Raw genomic sequence first — 15,645 nt, 5'->3', positions numbered from 1 at the left:
CTCCCATCAGATGTCAAGGAAATAAACAACTATCTGACTTTTAGAAGACATTTGAAGGCAGCCCTGAATAGCGAAGTTCTTAACGTTTGTGGGTTTTGTGTTTTAATATTTTGTTGGAAGCCACCCAGTGTGGCTGGGGCAGCCCAGTCAGATGGCCAGCAAATTATTATTATTATTATTATTATTATTATTATTATTATTATTATTATTATTATTATTATTATTGACTCTGGAAAGGTTTCCAGAGTGGCTTGTGGATCAGCAAAAACCAACCCCCCATCAGGCTTACAATGTCTTCAGGCTTTCAAAGCCATGGCACAAAAGGAAAAAGTGTTGGAGAGGGCAGAGGAAAACAAGTTCTCAGAAGACTCACCCTGGCATCTGCATTCTGCGTGGCCTCCCGGATCTTGGCCACCCAGTCGTTGAGCTCCTCCTGCGTGTCTGTCGCCACGTCCAGCGACTGGGATGGGTGGGTCATCTGCTGGGAATGGATGGTGAAGACAAATGGTTTGGAGCTCCTCCCGTCTTTGGAGATAACTACAAGGACATCAGAGGGGTTGGCTTTACTGGAAGAGGCTCTCAACGCAGGAATGCTCCGCGGAGGAGCACGCAGGGCAAGCGACAGTTCCTGCTCTCCCGTTGCAGGGGGGCTGACTAGGTGGTCCCTTTCCAACTCTATAATTCCACAATTCTGTGGAAGCCAGACACTGAAGAAGACGCTGCCTCCTCCCTCTTCATCGCCCCCGATGGGTGGAAACCCCACAAACCCCACCACGATTTCCTGGAACGTTCCTACTGAGGCTCCCCAGTCCCAGTTCAGTTTGACTGGTGCGCCTTCCAGTTTCCGAGCGAACGCAGCCAATTTGGCTTGCCGTTGAGATGGGCAAAGCCGGGCTCGTCCTGGAGAGATGGCGGAAGCCGAACAACCCAACCTGTAGGAATGATCGCTGGGTTGTGGAGCACACTCCCCGCCCCCTTAGACAAAGCCACAGCTTTCTGAACATCATGCCCTCTGTCTAACCTTTGCTCTCTTAGTGGTCTGTCTGTGACCTTTGTCTCTTTTGTCATACATTGTCCAAGGGGAAAATGACACGGTGGAAACAGGTGCCAACATAACCTTGTACCACCCCACGGTCTTGGGATTCGAAGATGTGTAAAGCTCACAGTCCAAAATGTATCTGACTGGTTTTGCATATTGTGCTAATAAAAAGAGCCTTAGCAGAGCTGGCCGGCAGCTTGCTTGTGCACAGCTCACCTGCATTACCAACTCCTGCCTCATGTCCATAGCTGTCAACTTTTCCCTTTTCTTGCGAGGAATCCTATTCGGAATAAGGGAATTTCCCTTATAAAAAGGGAAACGTTGGCAGCTATGCTCATGTCCTTCACTTCACCAAGCTCCACATTTGCTCCAGGGTCTCCAAATGGCAGCTTCCAAGCGCAACTGGGAGGAGAGAACAGGTGTTTTGCCCTCATCTGCTCCTAGCAGATTAATTTCTCAAGCAATCCTTTTGCATGTTTAAATTCCCTTCACTAATAACCTCAGGGCCTTATTCCTTTGGCAAACTGCTTTGAGGTTTTCTAAAATCAAGTGGGAGGCAAATTTTATAAAATGCAGGTAAAAGGTTAAGGTAAAGGACCCCTGGGCAGTTAAAAGGTAAAGGTAAAGGGACCCCTGACCATTAGGTCCAGTTGTGGCCGACTTTGGGGTTGTGGCGCTCATCTTGCTTTATTGTCCGAGGGAGCCGGCGTACAGCTTCCGGGTCATGTGGCCAGCATGACTAAGCCGCTTCTGGCGAACCAGAGCAGTGCACGGAAATGCCGATTACCTTCCCGCCGGAGTGGTACCTATTTATCTACTTGCACTTTGGTGTGATTTTGAACTTCTAGGTTGGCAGGAGCAGGGACTGAGCAACGGGAGCTCACCCCGTCGCGAGGATTCAAACCACCGACCTTCTGATCGGCAAGTCCTAGGCTCTGTGGTTTAACCCACAGCACCACCCACATCCCCCTCCTGGATGGTTACGTCCAGTCAAAGGCGACTCTGGGGTTGCGGTGCTCATCTGGCTTTCAGGCCGAGGGAGGAGGCGTTTGTCCACAGACAGCTTTCCGGGACATGTGGCTGGCAGGACTAAACCGCTTCTGGCACAACGGAACACCATGACAGAAACCAGAGCGCACAAAAACGCCGTTTACCTTCCTGCTGCAGCGGTACCTATTTATCTACTTGCGCTGGTGTGCTTTTGAACTGCTAGGTTGGCAGGAGTTGGGACAGAGCAACGGGAGCTCACCCCGCCGCAGGGATTCGAACCACCGACCTTCTGATCGGCAAGCCCAAGAGGCTCAGTGGTTTAGACCACAGCGCCACCACAAACAAGCAGTGCTAGGATTCACGCCCAGGAAGGTTGTATTCCAGGATACTGTCCTGTTTGGATTCAAACTCAGTCCTTCTCCCCCAAGGAGGGGGTGCATTGATAACCCCTCCTTTTTCCAGTCCCTGCTTCTTCAGACACTTACCTACATGGCAGGAAGGGACATCAACGAAACCTTTCAGGAAGTTGCCCAGAGGGCTATTCTCCACAGACTGAACAAGAGAAAAAGAGAGAGGGGAGAAATCAGGATTTAATTTATTGTTCTTGTTTTTAAAGCTGTGCCGGTTAACCAACAAAAGACAGGGGGTCTGCAATACCTCGAGGTCTCAATCCCTACCTTTCTCTTGCTACGCTCCCCAGACACAAAAGTAACACATAAATGAACCACATTCATTTCACTTTGAACCACCCGTCCCCACAATCATGAGGAGATTTCACCCCTCCCATACCCAAGAATCTCCTGATGATCTCCTGATGGTCTCTGCTGACTCTCCAGAGAGGAGGAGGCGTGTCCTGCCTATCTACTTATTCTGCCCAGCAACATATCAGTGTGTGTGAGTGAGAGACAGTCAGTCAGTGTATCAGAGAAAGTGAGAGTGTAAGAGATTCTAGAGATAAGATTGCTGCTAAGTGCAGCTGCAGACTCTCAGTGTAGCATTGATTTATGCTTAGAATATTCAGCTCTGTATATAGTTTTGTATCATAGTTGTAGTTACAGAATAAAAGGAAGATATTCTACAGAGCTGCTCTCCGAGTGGTTTATACTCTGCAAGACTCTGCAAAACTCTGCTGCGCAACGACTGTATTATTGAGACAGTGAATCCGGTGCTCTCAGCTCTAAGCTGTGAGTCCACAGCACTGTGACCTGTTCCTGTGGGAAAAGGAGGTCTCTGGCGGTGCTACCCAGCTCGCCTAGCCCAGTCGGGGTTGAGGTGCATGAGTCTAGTTGGTGCACTGGCTCTAGGGCGATGCTGACAAATCAATGGGCATTGTACAAACAGAGGCTGCAGACCTCAATTGATCCATCAGTTCAATTGATCAAGGCTCTAGCTGCAGATTCTAGCAGCGTAACGATGGATCAAGAAACTCATTAGCCTTGCATCTTAAACAGGGGGTTAGGAGCCGTTGATAAGTCTCATACTCCACGAAACCAGCCACAATTTTAAGGTGTGTTAGATTATCCCCGCTTTCAATTTCCCCAAATAAGGGGTGCTCAAAAGTTGCAACATGGCCTGGGAATTCAAAAGATATTTTGGTTAAGTTTATGTAATTTAGTTTTGCTTGGTAAATAAAACATGTGTAAAATTGCAAAAACATATTTTTAAGACCCCCCGGCTGAAGAAATTTGCAAAAATTAGGTTTCATCCCCTAAAATGGCACAATTTACCGTCACGTGGGGTTCTCCCCATTCAAGTGGCCCCCTCCCAGCAATGAGATGCAGGCACGGCTGGGGTGCCCCCATATGGAACTCAAGTGGCTTCATTACACCGATCCTGGTCCAACTGCACTGGCTACCAATTAGTTTCTGGGCCCAATTCAAAGTGCTGGTTTTGACCTTTAAAGCCTTAAATGGCTCAGGGCCGCAATACCTCAAGGACCGCCTCTTTCCATATGAACCTACCCGGTCCCTGAGATCATCTTCTGAGGCCCTAATTCGTGTGCCTCCTCCTCGAGAGGTCCAGAGGGTGGCAACATGAGAACAGGGCCTTCTCTGCAGTGGCTCCCCATCTGTGGAATGCTCTCCCCAGGGAAGTTCGCCTGGCGCCTTCATTATACACTTTTAGGCGCCACGCAAAAAGTTCCTTTTAAACCAGGCCTTTGGTTGATCTGCTGGACATCCTATACACTTTTAGAATGTGGCTCTTTGGGGTTTTTTATTGGGGGTTTTTTTAGTTTGATTTTATATGTTGTGGTCTTGTTTGTGAACAGCCCTGAGACCTCTCCGGGTATAGGGCGGTGTACAAATTGAATAAATAATAATAATAATAATAATAATAATAATAATAATAATAATAATAATAATCTGGGAGCGGGTCTGTAAAGGGGGACCACACTGGGGAGCTGGTGTGCAGATGGGAACTGGGGAAGCTCAGGAGGAAGGAACGAAGGGAGGGAGGGAGGGAGGGAGGAAGGAAGGAAGGAAGGAAGGAAGGAAGGAAGGAAGGAAGGAAGGGGAAGGGAAGGATGGATAGATGGAGGAAGGGAAGGAGGGAAGGAGGAAGTAAGGAATGAAGGGAGGGAGGGAGGGAGGGAGGGAGGGAGGAAGGAAGGAAGGAAGGAAGGAAGGAAGGAAGGAAAAAGAAAGAAAGGGAGGGAGGGAGGAACCAGAGGCGTCCCCCTGTCAGTACCAGTGGGAGGGCGTCAAAAATGGCAGCAGAGAAAGGGTTCACTCAGAGGGGTCCGAACTCACGGCTTCATCCTGCTCCGGCACAGAGGTGTTCATGATCTCCTCCACGTAGTTGGCGGGGAACCAGAGCTGCTTCTTGCCGCCGTAGTCTCCTCGCCACCTAGAGAGGGTAACAGGAACAAGGCAAGCAGACTGACTTGGGGGGCACTGGGGGGCCGGCACCGCATGCTATGGCGAGGGGAGAGCCGGGGAGATGGGGAAACAGAAAGAGAGCGGTTAAGAAAGACACCATCACACTCACACACACACACAGACACACCCGTCTTGTCAACACCATGCAGAAAAAGTGTGCCAGAAAAAGCAGGGGAGACAGGAAAGGGGAGATTTCTCTTTCCTTTCCCTGCCTCCTCTTACACGAGGTTGGAGGAGATTCCATGATGGGATTCGCCAGCCGGGAATGAGGGAGCAGCATAAAATCATAGAATTGTAGAGTTGAAAGGGACTTTGAGGGTCATCAGCAAAAGTTCCAGCACTTCTTTTTCTAGAAAAAAACCCCGGAACTCCTGGACTCACCATCCTCCATCTTGCTTGTCAACGTTGTGAATAATGGCTTGTTTGCAGAACGACAGTTCGTCTTCCCGCTGGGCTTTGTAATCATACAAGGCCTTCACTGTGCACTAAGATGAAGACAAGAGAGGGATAAGGTGAAATAGTGAAATCAGTAGAATGGAAATTAAAAGAAACTTGATTGGATGTTAAATGACAATAGGAATTAAAATGTAGACTACAATCAAGGTAACTAATTGTATCTGTAAATGAACATAGACAAACAACGTGTATATACAGAAAGATTTATTTGTATATAGACACTGTACGGATAAAGTTGAAAGAAGAACAACAATATACAAAATCGATAAAGACGATGCAAAAAATTTAGAGACGACATAAAAAAGCCAGAAGAAGGAAGGAGGGAAATCAACTCTTAGGAGTAAATGTAAATGTAAAGTAATGTGTGTATGTATAGTAAAGGTAAAGGTAAAGGGACCCCTGACCATTAGGTTCAGTCGTGGCCGACTCTGGGGTTGTGGCGTTCATTTCGCTTTACTGGCCGAGGGAGCCGGCGTACAGCTTCCGGGTCATGTGGCCAGCAGGACTAAGCCGCTTCAGGCGAACCAGAGCAGCGCACAGAAACGCCGTTTACCTTCCCGCTGGAGCGGTACCTATTTATCTACTTGCACTTTTGACGTGCTTTCGAGCTGTTAGGTTGGCAGGAGCAGGGACCAAGCAACTGGAGCTCACCCAATCGTCACGAGGATTCGAAATGCCGACCTTCTGATCAGCAAGTCCTAGGCTCTGTGGTTTAACCCACAGCACCACCCGCATCCCTGTATGTATAGTATGTGTAATAGGTATGAGTTACTCGTGCGTAAGCTGGTGCCTTTCTCGGTTAATTTGCCTTGTTAAACCTTTCTGACTGCACAGCCCCTTCTCATCGTGACTGCCTCAGTCACTGGCAGAATCCCTCAGTGGGTGTTTCTTGAACCTCTTCCAACATAAAAGTTGTTTGACACCCAGTCTCCTCCTCCTCTCACTGCGCGGGAGTCTTCTGCGCAGGGAAGGAGTGGGTAGCGGAGGACCTGGGCTCTCCTCACTGATGTCCAGTGAAGAGTCCTGGAGCCCTCTCTCCAATTCCCCCCGTCTGCCCCCCTTTATCCCTGGTGTTGCGCTGAATGGCTTCCCCCTCTACTGAGCTGTTTCTCCCCCTGCTGCTGGGTCCTTCGCCAGCATGATCTGGGAGCCTCCCCTTCGCCTCTCCCTCCGATGTCAGTTCCCTGACAGTATGTAATCATAAAATCAATAGAGATTATATTCAAAAAAAAAGAGAGATGCAGACAAGAGAGGTTATCGCCACATTTGTGCTAAAAGCAGCAGTCTCAAAATTAAGAGCAAACTGCAAACGAGCAAACAAACCTGTGCGGATTACATCCGCCCAATCCTTGTGTGTTCCGCCTTATTTATTTTACTTCCAGTGTTGGGGTTTTAAAATATATTGGAGTGCATCTTTTGCTAGGCTAATGGGAGATCTGGGCCAAGGGAAAGGATTCATAAAGGACGGACGAGGAATTGGGCAGTATCCAGAAGTCTCATTTCTCCCTTAACTGCTTGCAGTCCTATCCAGCGCTTATCTGGGATCAGGAGATTCAGCCCCCTGAAACTTTCTGTGGTCCAGACACAGTTTGCTAACACTGGAGCTCTGATGTGGCAGAGGATGAACGGCAGAATTTGAGCTCTGGAGCAGAATCTCAAGCTTTCTTTGCGGAAAGCCTTGGCAATGGTTAGATTCCAGCTGATACCAGCGCTCGCCTTTCACTTGATCCTGGTGATCTAGAAACCACAAGGAAAACAGCGGCTGCAGGAAACACCTTTTGTCTAAGGTTTGCACACAGCTTCCAGAATCACATGTTCTGGATTGTGTCTTAAATCACTGACAGTGCTGGAAACACACGTCTTAATTTCATAAATAGATGGATCTTTACTGCGATGGTTTTTGTTATGCCCTGTGACGGAAACAAGTAAACTTAACTAATAACAAAAATAGCAAGTAAAATGTTATATGTGTGCTTTAGACGAGATTTTAGTTTTATGACTGCAGAGGAAAGCTTGCAAACATGTTGTTTGGAATTGGTGAGTTTCCCTCTGCCCACCCTGTAATTTATCAGCCACAAATAATTTCACATTGCCCAAAGTATACTTTGTGACTGCCCTAACGCTTGTCCAATCCAGGATTATTATTCCACCGAGACCATGAGGACTAGAGAGTTGTGAGAATAAATACTCCGTGCCAACAGAAAAATCCAGGTCAAAAGCTGCAAAAGCTGCTGAGAAATGTGTCTTTCTGGTTCAGGAAATACGGGGTACGGCTTTTTCATTTTAACTGATTTTACGTGCAGCCAACTTCTGTGTTTCCCTAATTATTATTATTATTATTAAAATTTTATTTATACCCCGCCCTCCCCAGCCAAGACCAGGCTCAGGCCAGCTAACACCAGGTGTAAAAACAATTGATTAAAATACAACATTAAAATGCAGCCTCATTTCAGTAGAAACTCAAATCAAAAACTTTTGGGGGATGAAAACGTCAAGTCTTCACCAAGGCCAACTATCCAGACGGGTCCTACGTGGGCCAGAAAAAAGCCAGGGAAGTTCCCAAATTTGTTTCTGGTTGTGAGGATGCAAAGAAGGGACATGGAGATATTCAGAATTAGAAACAAGCCAAGAGCCAAGAGCATCTTCTTCCTCACTTACCCGGGCTGTGGGCATCTTGTTGGCTTCCACGTAGAAGTGAGGGGTCCGCACCTCGTACAGGGCTCCGTAGTCCAACTCCTGGAGGGAAGAGGAGGGCCACTGTCACAGTCAGCACTGAATCACAGAATTGTGGAGTTGGAAGGGACCCAAACAGTTATCTGGTCCAACTCCTCTCTGTTCCCGGCTGGTAGCTGCCTTGGCTCCCCCCGTCCCATTGAGAAGTCACCAAAAGCCCCAGAAATTTCCATCAGGGCAGTCAGGCAGAAGGGAGTCTCTTTGCCCTGAAGGCACCTCATAGCCGGGCATGCAGAGCTTCTCCCAGGGGTGTCCTTCCAGAGAAAACCCCTGTTGCTGCATGGAAGGAAAACTCAGAAATTTGGCACACTCCCCCTCCTGCCCACCCTGAATATTCCCCGTGTTTTGGGGTGACAGCAGAAGAAAATAAGAGGGGCATGAAATAAAAAAATTAAGGTTATATATATATATATTCATAAATGTACCAACCAAGCACGTACATAGATATATAAACCACATCTCTGAAACCCCACAGAAAAAAATCCTGAAACCATTTTGTCGCTCCCGAATTGACCTCAAATATTTCTCTGCAAGGTCAAAGGAAAATGGAAAAGCCTCCCCATTGTCTTTTCCTTCACAAATCCTGTCTTAAGGGTGTATCTGTGCATGAATAGGGTGAGCCTGTGACCTGGCTCAGGAACGAAGTATTTATCATTACAAAAGACTGGCCAGGCTCCCCAGGTAATCCAATCAAGTGACCATTAACAGGTGACCTGCCAGACAGGAGATAAACAACGCACTCAGATTTCTGGTGTAGACCACCTTTTCTGTGATGTAGGTATGATGTATCTAGGGGGTGGTCTTGGACTGCAGGGTGGGCAATTTAAAATGTCTACATAAGGGAAGGCACACCTTTGTTCTGGGTCCTCCTCCTTTCCTGTGTGTGAAGGGGGCACCCTGTTGCAATTAAGATCAGGCTTACGAGCTGCTTTGCTTCTCAATATTCTCTGGTTGGCCTCTGCTATTTTCTCCGACCGATGGAGAACCTACAAAGGACTCTATAAGGGCTCTTGTGTCCCCCATAAGGGAATAAGGGCAGATTTTTGTTTATTACAAGCAAATCTTCCCTGTGTGGAAATGTGAGAAGCCCTTAGACATCGGACCATTGAGATCTGCTTATCCCCCAAAGGGCTCCACTAAGGGGATTTCCAGATCTTCTAAAACACCTTTTGCCCCCAACCAAGCGCCTTTCAGGTGTTTTGGACCACAACTCCCAAGGGCTGATGGGAGTTGTAGTCCAAAACACCTGAAGGTTGCCCGGTTGGGGTTGACGGTGGCCTTTGAGGTTGCCGGCCAGGGCAGCTCCCCCTCACCGCCGTGCCCATCTTCTCCAGCGTCTCCTCGTTGATCGGGTAGCGCAGCTTCATCTTGCGGTACAGCGGGTGCTTCTCGTAGTAGCTGACCAGGTCGAGGAGGCTCTCAAACTCCGCCGAGCTGCCCAGCATGAAGAGACGACCCTCCTGCTGGATCCGGCAGTGCTTGATCTTGCCTTCCGCCCTGCAGCCAGAGGAGCCCAGAAAAACAGAGGCGTTGGGATGGTTCCACAACCCACGAAGGCAGCCCTGTTTAGGGAAGCTTGTGATGTTTGATGCATTACTGTATTTTAATATTGTGTTGGAAGCCGCCCAGAGTGGCTGGGGTATAAATAAATTATTATTATTATTATTATTATTATTATTATTATTGATCATCACTCCCTGAACTTTAGAGCATGGGAAGTCACTCAAAAGATATGTAATTTGGCACTGAGTATTCGGCTTTTTTGATTGTATGATAATTTGGAATGTTTTATAATGTGGTTTTTATTAGATTGTTAAAATGGAAAATTTAATAATAATAATAATAATAATAATAATAATAATAATAATAATAATAATAGTTGTTGTTGTTTTGTTGTTGTTATTATTTATTTATTTATTTATTTATTTGTACCCCGCCCATCTGGCTGCGTTTCCCCAGCCACTCTGGGCGGCTTCCATAGAAACCAAAAATACACTAAAATATCACACATTAAAAACTTCCCTTAAGATGTCTTCTGAATGTCAGGTAGTTGTTTATCGCTTTGACATCTGCTGGAAGGGCGTTCCACAGGGCGGGCGCCACTACCGAGAAGGCCCTCTGCCTGGTTCCCTGTAGCTTTGCTTCTCGCAATGAGGGAACCGCCAGAAGGCCCTCGGCGCTGGACCTCAGCGTCCGGGCAGAACGATGGGGGTGGAGACGCTCCTTCAGATATACTGGACCGAGGCCGTTTAGGGCTTTAAAGGTCAGCACTAACACTTTGAATTGTGCTCGGAAATATCATTTATTTATTTTTTAAAGAGTAAACGCAATCTTCAAAGCCAGGAGATAATCAAGCTTATTTCACAGTACAGTACTTCTTTCCCCAACACTTTTTAGCCTCAGTAGCTCCCAGACCCAAATCGTAACACCATGCCCACGTAGAGACACACATGCGCACACTTTCTCCTGAGGGTTTCTGGGTGCGCGTCCCCCCCCCCCCCGCTGCATTTGGGGGACTGAGGAGAGGCTCACCGGAAGGAGATGGCGTAGGAGTTGGGCTCGCCGCGCTTTCGCACCAGGAAGGCTCCATCTCGCGGGACTCTCATCAACATGTGTTCCGCCTGCAGGCGGGTGAGGTTGGCATGGTACCACCTGGCAGGGAGAGAAGACTCCATCAGTACAGCCTGTGCCAGGTGTGCGCCTGATCGGTTGCTCTGGGAGCCAGGTGAAGGAAGGGGTCCCCCCTTTGCTCCCCTTTCGGAACACCCCCAAATTTAAAAGGAGAGGGGACCCAAAAAAAGATTTTCACTTGTTTTTAATTTCCATATTGCTTTATCTTTTTCAGGATATTTTTTTTTGGGGGGGGGGTGTCTGTAAGCCAAGATGCATGGAGCCTTGGTATCACTACACCAGGGGTCAGCAAACTTTTTCAGCAGGGGGCCGGACTATATGTTTTTTTTGGGGGGGAATGAACGAATTCCTATGCCCCCAAAATAACCCAGAGATGCATTTTAAATAAAAAGACTCATGTAAAAACACACTGATTCCCTGAATGTCCATGGGCCAGATTTAGAAGGCGATTGGGCCGGATCCAGCCCCGGGCCTTAATTTGCCTACCCATGCACTACACAGTGGTGCAAGCAATGCTCTCTGCACATGCTCATAGGCACACAGGACTTATACTGACCGTTGGCCCATTTAGCTCAGTTCTGCCAACACTGGTTGGCAGCAGCCCTCTAGAATTACAGGCAGATGCCGGCAGGGACTGAACTTGCAGCCTTTAGCTCCCTGGCCCTGCGCCCACCTAAAAAACCTTCACCCAACGCCCACAGCAAATTCTGCCCAAGCCGGGCTGTTGACATGTGTCTCTGGGGTTAGAGGAGAGGAAGAGGGAAGACAGGATGAGGCTTCTCACTCCTTGCTCTCATGGGCGTTAGGCTGGGGCACAGGGTCCGTCAGGCGCATCTCGAACTCGTTGCAGCGTAGGGGCACCTCGCGGTAGTGGCAGATGAGGCTGTAAAGGCTGTCGAAGACCAGGTTGTCCGTCAGGTAGAACTTTGTGGCGCCGGCTTCCTGACGGGAGTGAATGCGGCAGTGCTGAACACGGCCGGAACGCCTGCGGAAGGAAGGGTGAGAAGTTAAACTACGGAACACTCTGCCACAGGATTCTTCACATGTGGTGGGACTGTCCGTTAGTTAACGAATTCTGGAAACAGACTGGTGTAGAAATATCGGGAATTGTGGGTAGGAAGGTGGAAATACCTAGATTAATGGTTCTTATTAGTCTGAGTGGGACGCAGGTGGCGCTGTGGGTTAAATCACAGAGGCTAGGGCTTGCCGATCAGAAGGTCGGCGGTTTGAATCCCCGCGACAGGGTGAGCTCCCGTTGCTCGATCCCTGCTCCTGCCAACCTAGCAGTTCAAAAGCACGTCAAAGTGCAAGTAGATAAATAGGTACCGCTCCAGCGGGAAGGTAAACGGTGTTTCCGTGCGCTGCTCTGGTTCGCCAGAAGCGGCTTACTCCTGCTGGCCACATGACCCGGAAGCTGTACGCCGGCTTCCTCGGCCAATAAAGGGAGATGAGCGCCGCAACCCCAGAGTCGTCAGCGACTGGATCTAATGGTCAGGGGTCCCTTTACCTTTACCTATTAGTCTGAGTAGCACCGAGTTAAAAACAAAAGAGGAATGTAAATGGGTAAAACTGATGGTAATTGCAGCCAGACAGGTTATAGCAAGTAACTGGAAAAATGCAGAAGAGTTAAGGGTGAACCAACGGAGGGAAAAATTGAAAAATATTATAATCTTAGAATATCTAACTGTGAAGATACATAAAATGAAAGGGTTTAAGGTCAGTGAGAAGGAGGAGGATTGGTTTGAGAAAATACTGAATCATTTGGGCAGGTTTGAACAATTTGGGGCAATGAAAATTTTAAAAGTTAAATAAACCTTGTGGAGGGAGGAGTGTTAAGGTATATAGAATTGTACATATGGTTGATTTGAATATGTTATTATTGATTATGTATAACCAATGTATCAGCCACCTGGGGGTTCTCACTGTTTGTTTTCACTGTTTGTGTTTTGGTTGTTGGTATAAAAAAATTTAAAAAATGGGATTCTTCATTCATTTTCTTTATTAAATTTGTTAGTCACTTTAGCTTGTCCTGGGCAACGCAAAACAACTTACAAACAATCAATCAATTTGCCTTCAGCTAATTAACAAACCTATGGCTTTTTAAACTGTGGGAGGGGGTGGTCATTGCGAGAGGCCAAGTTACAGGGAACCAGGCAGAGGGCCTTCTCGGTGGTGGCGCCCTTCTTGTGGAATGCCATCCCGTCAAGGAAATAAACAACTACCTGACTTTTAGAAGACATCTGAAGGCAGCCCTGTCTAGGGAAGCTTTTAATATTTGATGTTTTATCATGTTTTAAATATTCTGCTGGGAGCTGCCCAGAGTGGCTTGGGAAAACCATCCAGATTTTTTTTTTTGGGGGGGTATAAATTAAAAATTATTATTCTTATTATTAGCCTTTCGTTTGGGTCATTCCTTTTCTTTTCTCATGATAATTTAAACTTTATTCAGCCAAATATACAAGTTTTGCTTCCAATTTGCACCTGTTCCAACATGTTGCACAATCCAGAAAAATTGTTCTCTGGTTTTGCAGGGATGTGTTTTGTTTTCGCAGTTAAAAAGTCACTATCACATTTCAGAAAAAAATAAAAATTAAAAAAATAAAAATAAAACAGTGGTTAAAAAAAATAATACAGTGGTGCCCCGCAAGACGAATGCCTCGCAAGACGGAAAACCCGCTAGACGAAAGGGTTTTCCGTTTTGGAGGTGCTTCGCAAAACAAATCTCCTATGGGCTTGCTTCGCAAGATGAAAATGTCTTGCGAGTTCCTGCGGGGTTTTTCCCCTCCCCCCCTTTTTCTAAGCCGCTAAGCCGCTTATCAGCTGATCCGATAAGCTGATAAGCTGCTAAAAGCCGCTAATAGCGCTAATCCGCTAATCTGTCAATGGGCTTGCTTTGCAAGATGAAAAAACCGCTAGACGAAGAGAATCAGAGAACGGATTCTTTTCGTCTTGCGAGGCACCACTGTAATGGGGAGAGAGAAGGGTAGAAAGTGGAAACAAAAAGACCAGAACAGACCGTTCCTTTTCAAGGTCTCTGGCCAGATTGAGCATCCTCACACCTTGACAGGGGTTGGGGTCGAGCTCTTCCTCGCGACACGACCTACCAGAAGGAGAGGGTGTAGTCGCCCACAAAGGTCTCGCTCTCCCGCACCAGGAAAGTGCCGTCTTTGCCGCCCGTCTCGGTGCAATACTCGTGGAGCAGCTTCTCTGCGATCTGCCGCCCATCGCGGCCCCCGCCCAGCTTGCCGTGGAACCATTTCTCGCTGAAGTGGAGCTCGTTGTTGTTAAACTCCTAAAAAGCCCAAAGGCGGCAGGAGGGGGGAAGGGAAAGTCGAGGGGAGGTGGTGGGAGGGGGGAAGGAAAAGAAAGAGGGGGTTCAGTGGCAAGGGGGTGGGAGAACGGGAAGCAAGAAGGAGCCACAGAATGTTTAATATCCTCATGTCCTTTTCAGACTTTGCTGAAGCATCTTCAGGGGGGAATAATAATAATAATAATAATAATAATAATAATAATAATAATAATAATAATAATAATAATAATTTATTATTTATACCCCGCCCATCTGGCTGGGTTTCCCCAGCCACTCTGGGCGGCTTCCAACTGAATATTAAAAACAGTGCAGCTTCAAACATTAAAAACTTCCCTAAAGAGGGCTGCCTTCAGATGACTTTTAAAAGTAAAATAGTTGTTTATTGCTTTGACATCTGTTGGGAGGGCGTTCCACAGGGCAGGCGCCACTACCGGAAAAGGCACGCATGTCAACAAACATTGGGGATGGAGGCAGGACAGTCTGTGTCACCTGTATGAAACAGGAGCTGACTGTGAATGTCAGGATAAAAAACTAAGAAGAGCCCTAAATAATAATAATAATAATAATAATAATAATAATAATAATAATAATAATAATAATAATAATTTATTATTTATACCCCGCCCATCAGGCTGGGTTTTCCCAGCCACTCTGGGCAGCTTCCAACAAAACACTAAAATACAATAACCTATTAAACATTAAAAGCTTCCCTGAAAAGGGCTGCCTTCAGATGTCTTCTAAAAGCCTGGTAGTTGTTGTTCTCTTTGACATCTGGTGGGAGGGCATTTCACAGGGAGGGCGCCACTACCGAGAAGTCCCTCTCCCTGGTTTCCTGTAACTTGGCTTCTCGCAGTGAGGGAACCGCCAGAAGGCCCTCGGCGCTGGACCTCAGTGTCCGGGCAGAACAATGGAGGTGGAGACGCTTATTATTATTATTATTATTATTATTATTATTATTATTACCCCGCCCATCTGGCTGCGTTGCCCCAAGCTCAGGCTTACTAGAACTCACGGGCAACGAAGCTGAAGGTTGGAAGGTTCAGGATACACAGAAATGCATAAACTGTGGAACTCCCTGCCACAGTTAAAATGGGAGCGCCCCACTGCCTTCTTCCCAGCCAAGCGCCTCTGCAAGACTCCAGAAACGCACCTCTTTCTGCTCCGTCTCCTCTTCATCCTCGTTGGACTGGTAGCGGGAGGTCTCCTCGGAGTAATAGATCTTGTTGCTGGTCAGAACAAAGTAGTGCGGGCTCCACGTCTGCCGAAAGGGAGGGGGAAAGAGTGTCAGAGCAACGGAGGGGGGTGGGACACAAGGCGAGGGACCCCCTGAACCGCGGGAGAAAGCAAGAGACTCACGTGGTCAATGGGGTCCTCGAGATAAAGGATGCCGTTCTTGATGGAGTTGCTGATGTCGTTCTCCGAGTAGCTGGCCAAGGAGACTTCCTCGTAGAGGTTCCCTTCGACCAGCTTCTTGTGCTGGAAGAAAAGGACAGAATCACAGAATTGTAGAGTTGAAAGGGCACCCCGAGGGTCATCTAGTCCAACCCCTTGCAATGCAGGAATTTTATGCCCAAAGCGCTTGAACCCACAACCCTGACATTAAGAAT

At 47.5% G+C, this 15,645-nt stretch overlaps 1 protein-coding gene across 1 annotated transcript in view; it reads right to left on the bottom strand.

The window, feature by feature from the left end:
- The window catches only part of LOC310713002 (1-phosphatidylinositol 4,5-bisphosphate phosphodiesterase gamma-1-like), an 89,811-nt gene that overhangs the window by 19,753 nt on the left and 54,413 nt on the right, over positions 1-15,645 (bottom strand). Inside the window, exons 13-23 of the mRNA XM_083516521.1 lie at positions 15,395-15,514; positions 15,189-15,296; positions 13,833-14,020; positions 11,513-11,713; positions 10,630-10,749; positions 9,411-9,594; positions 8,023-8,100; positions 5,290-5,393; positions 4,780-4,876; positions 2,515-2,581; positions 374-537 (exon numbers count right to left, since the gene is read on the bottom strand). Of these exons, the coding sequence (XP_083372647.1) occupies positions 374-537; positions 2,515-2,581; positions 4,780-4,876; positions 5,290-5,393; positions 8,023-8,100; positions 9,411-9,594; positions 10,630-10,749; positions 11,513-11,713; positions 13,833-14,020; positions 15,189-15,296; positions 15,395-15,514 (1,431 nt within the window). The remainder of the gene's footprint in view (positions 1-373; positions 538-2,514; positions 2,582-4,779; positions 4,877-5,289; positions 5,394-8,022; positions 8,101-9,410; positions 9,595-10,629; positions 10,750-11,512; positions 11,714-13,832; positions 14,021-15,188; positions 15,297-15,394; positions 15,515-15,645) is intronic.

This window comes from Podarcis liolepis (assembly GCF_965112155.1).
Source record: "Podarcis liolepis genome assembly, chromosome: 8".
Classification (NCBI taxonomy): domain Eukaryota; kingdom Metazoa; phylum Chordata; class Lepidosauria; order Squamata; family Lacertidae; genus Podarcis; species Podarcis liolepis.
This window is presented reverse-complemented; position numbering and strand designations above follow the sequence as displayed.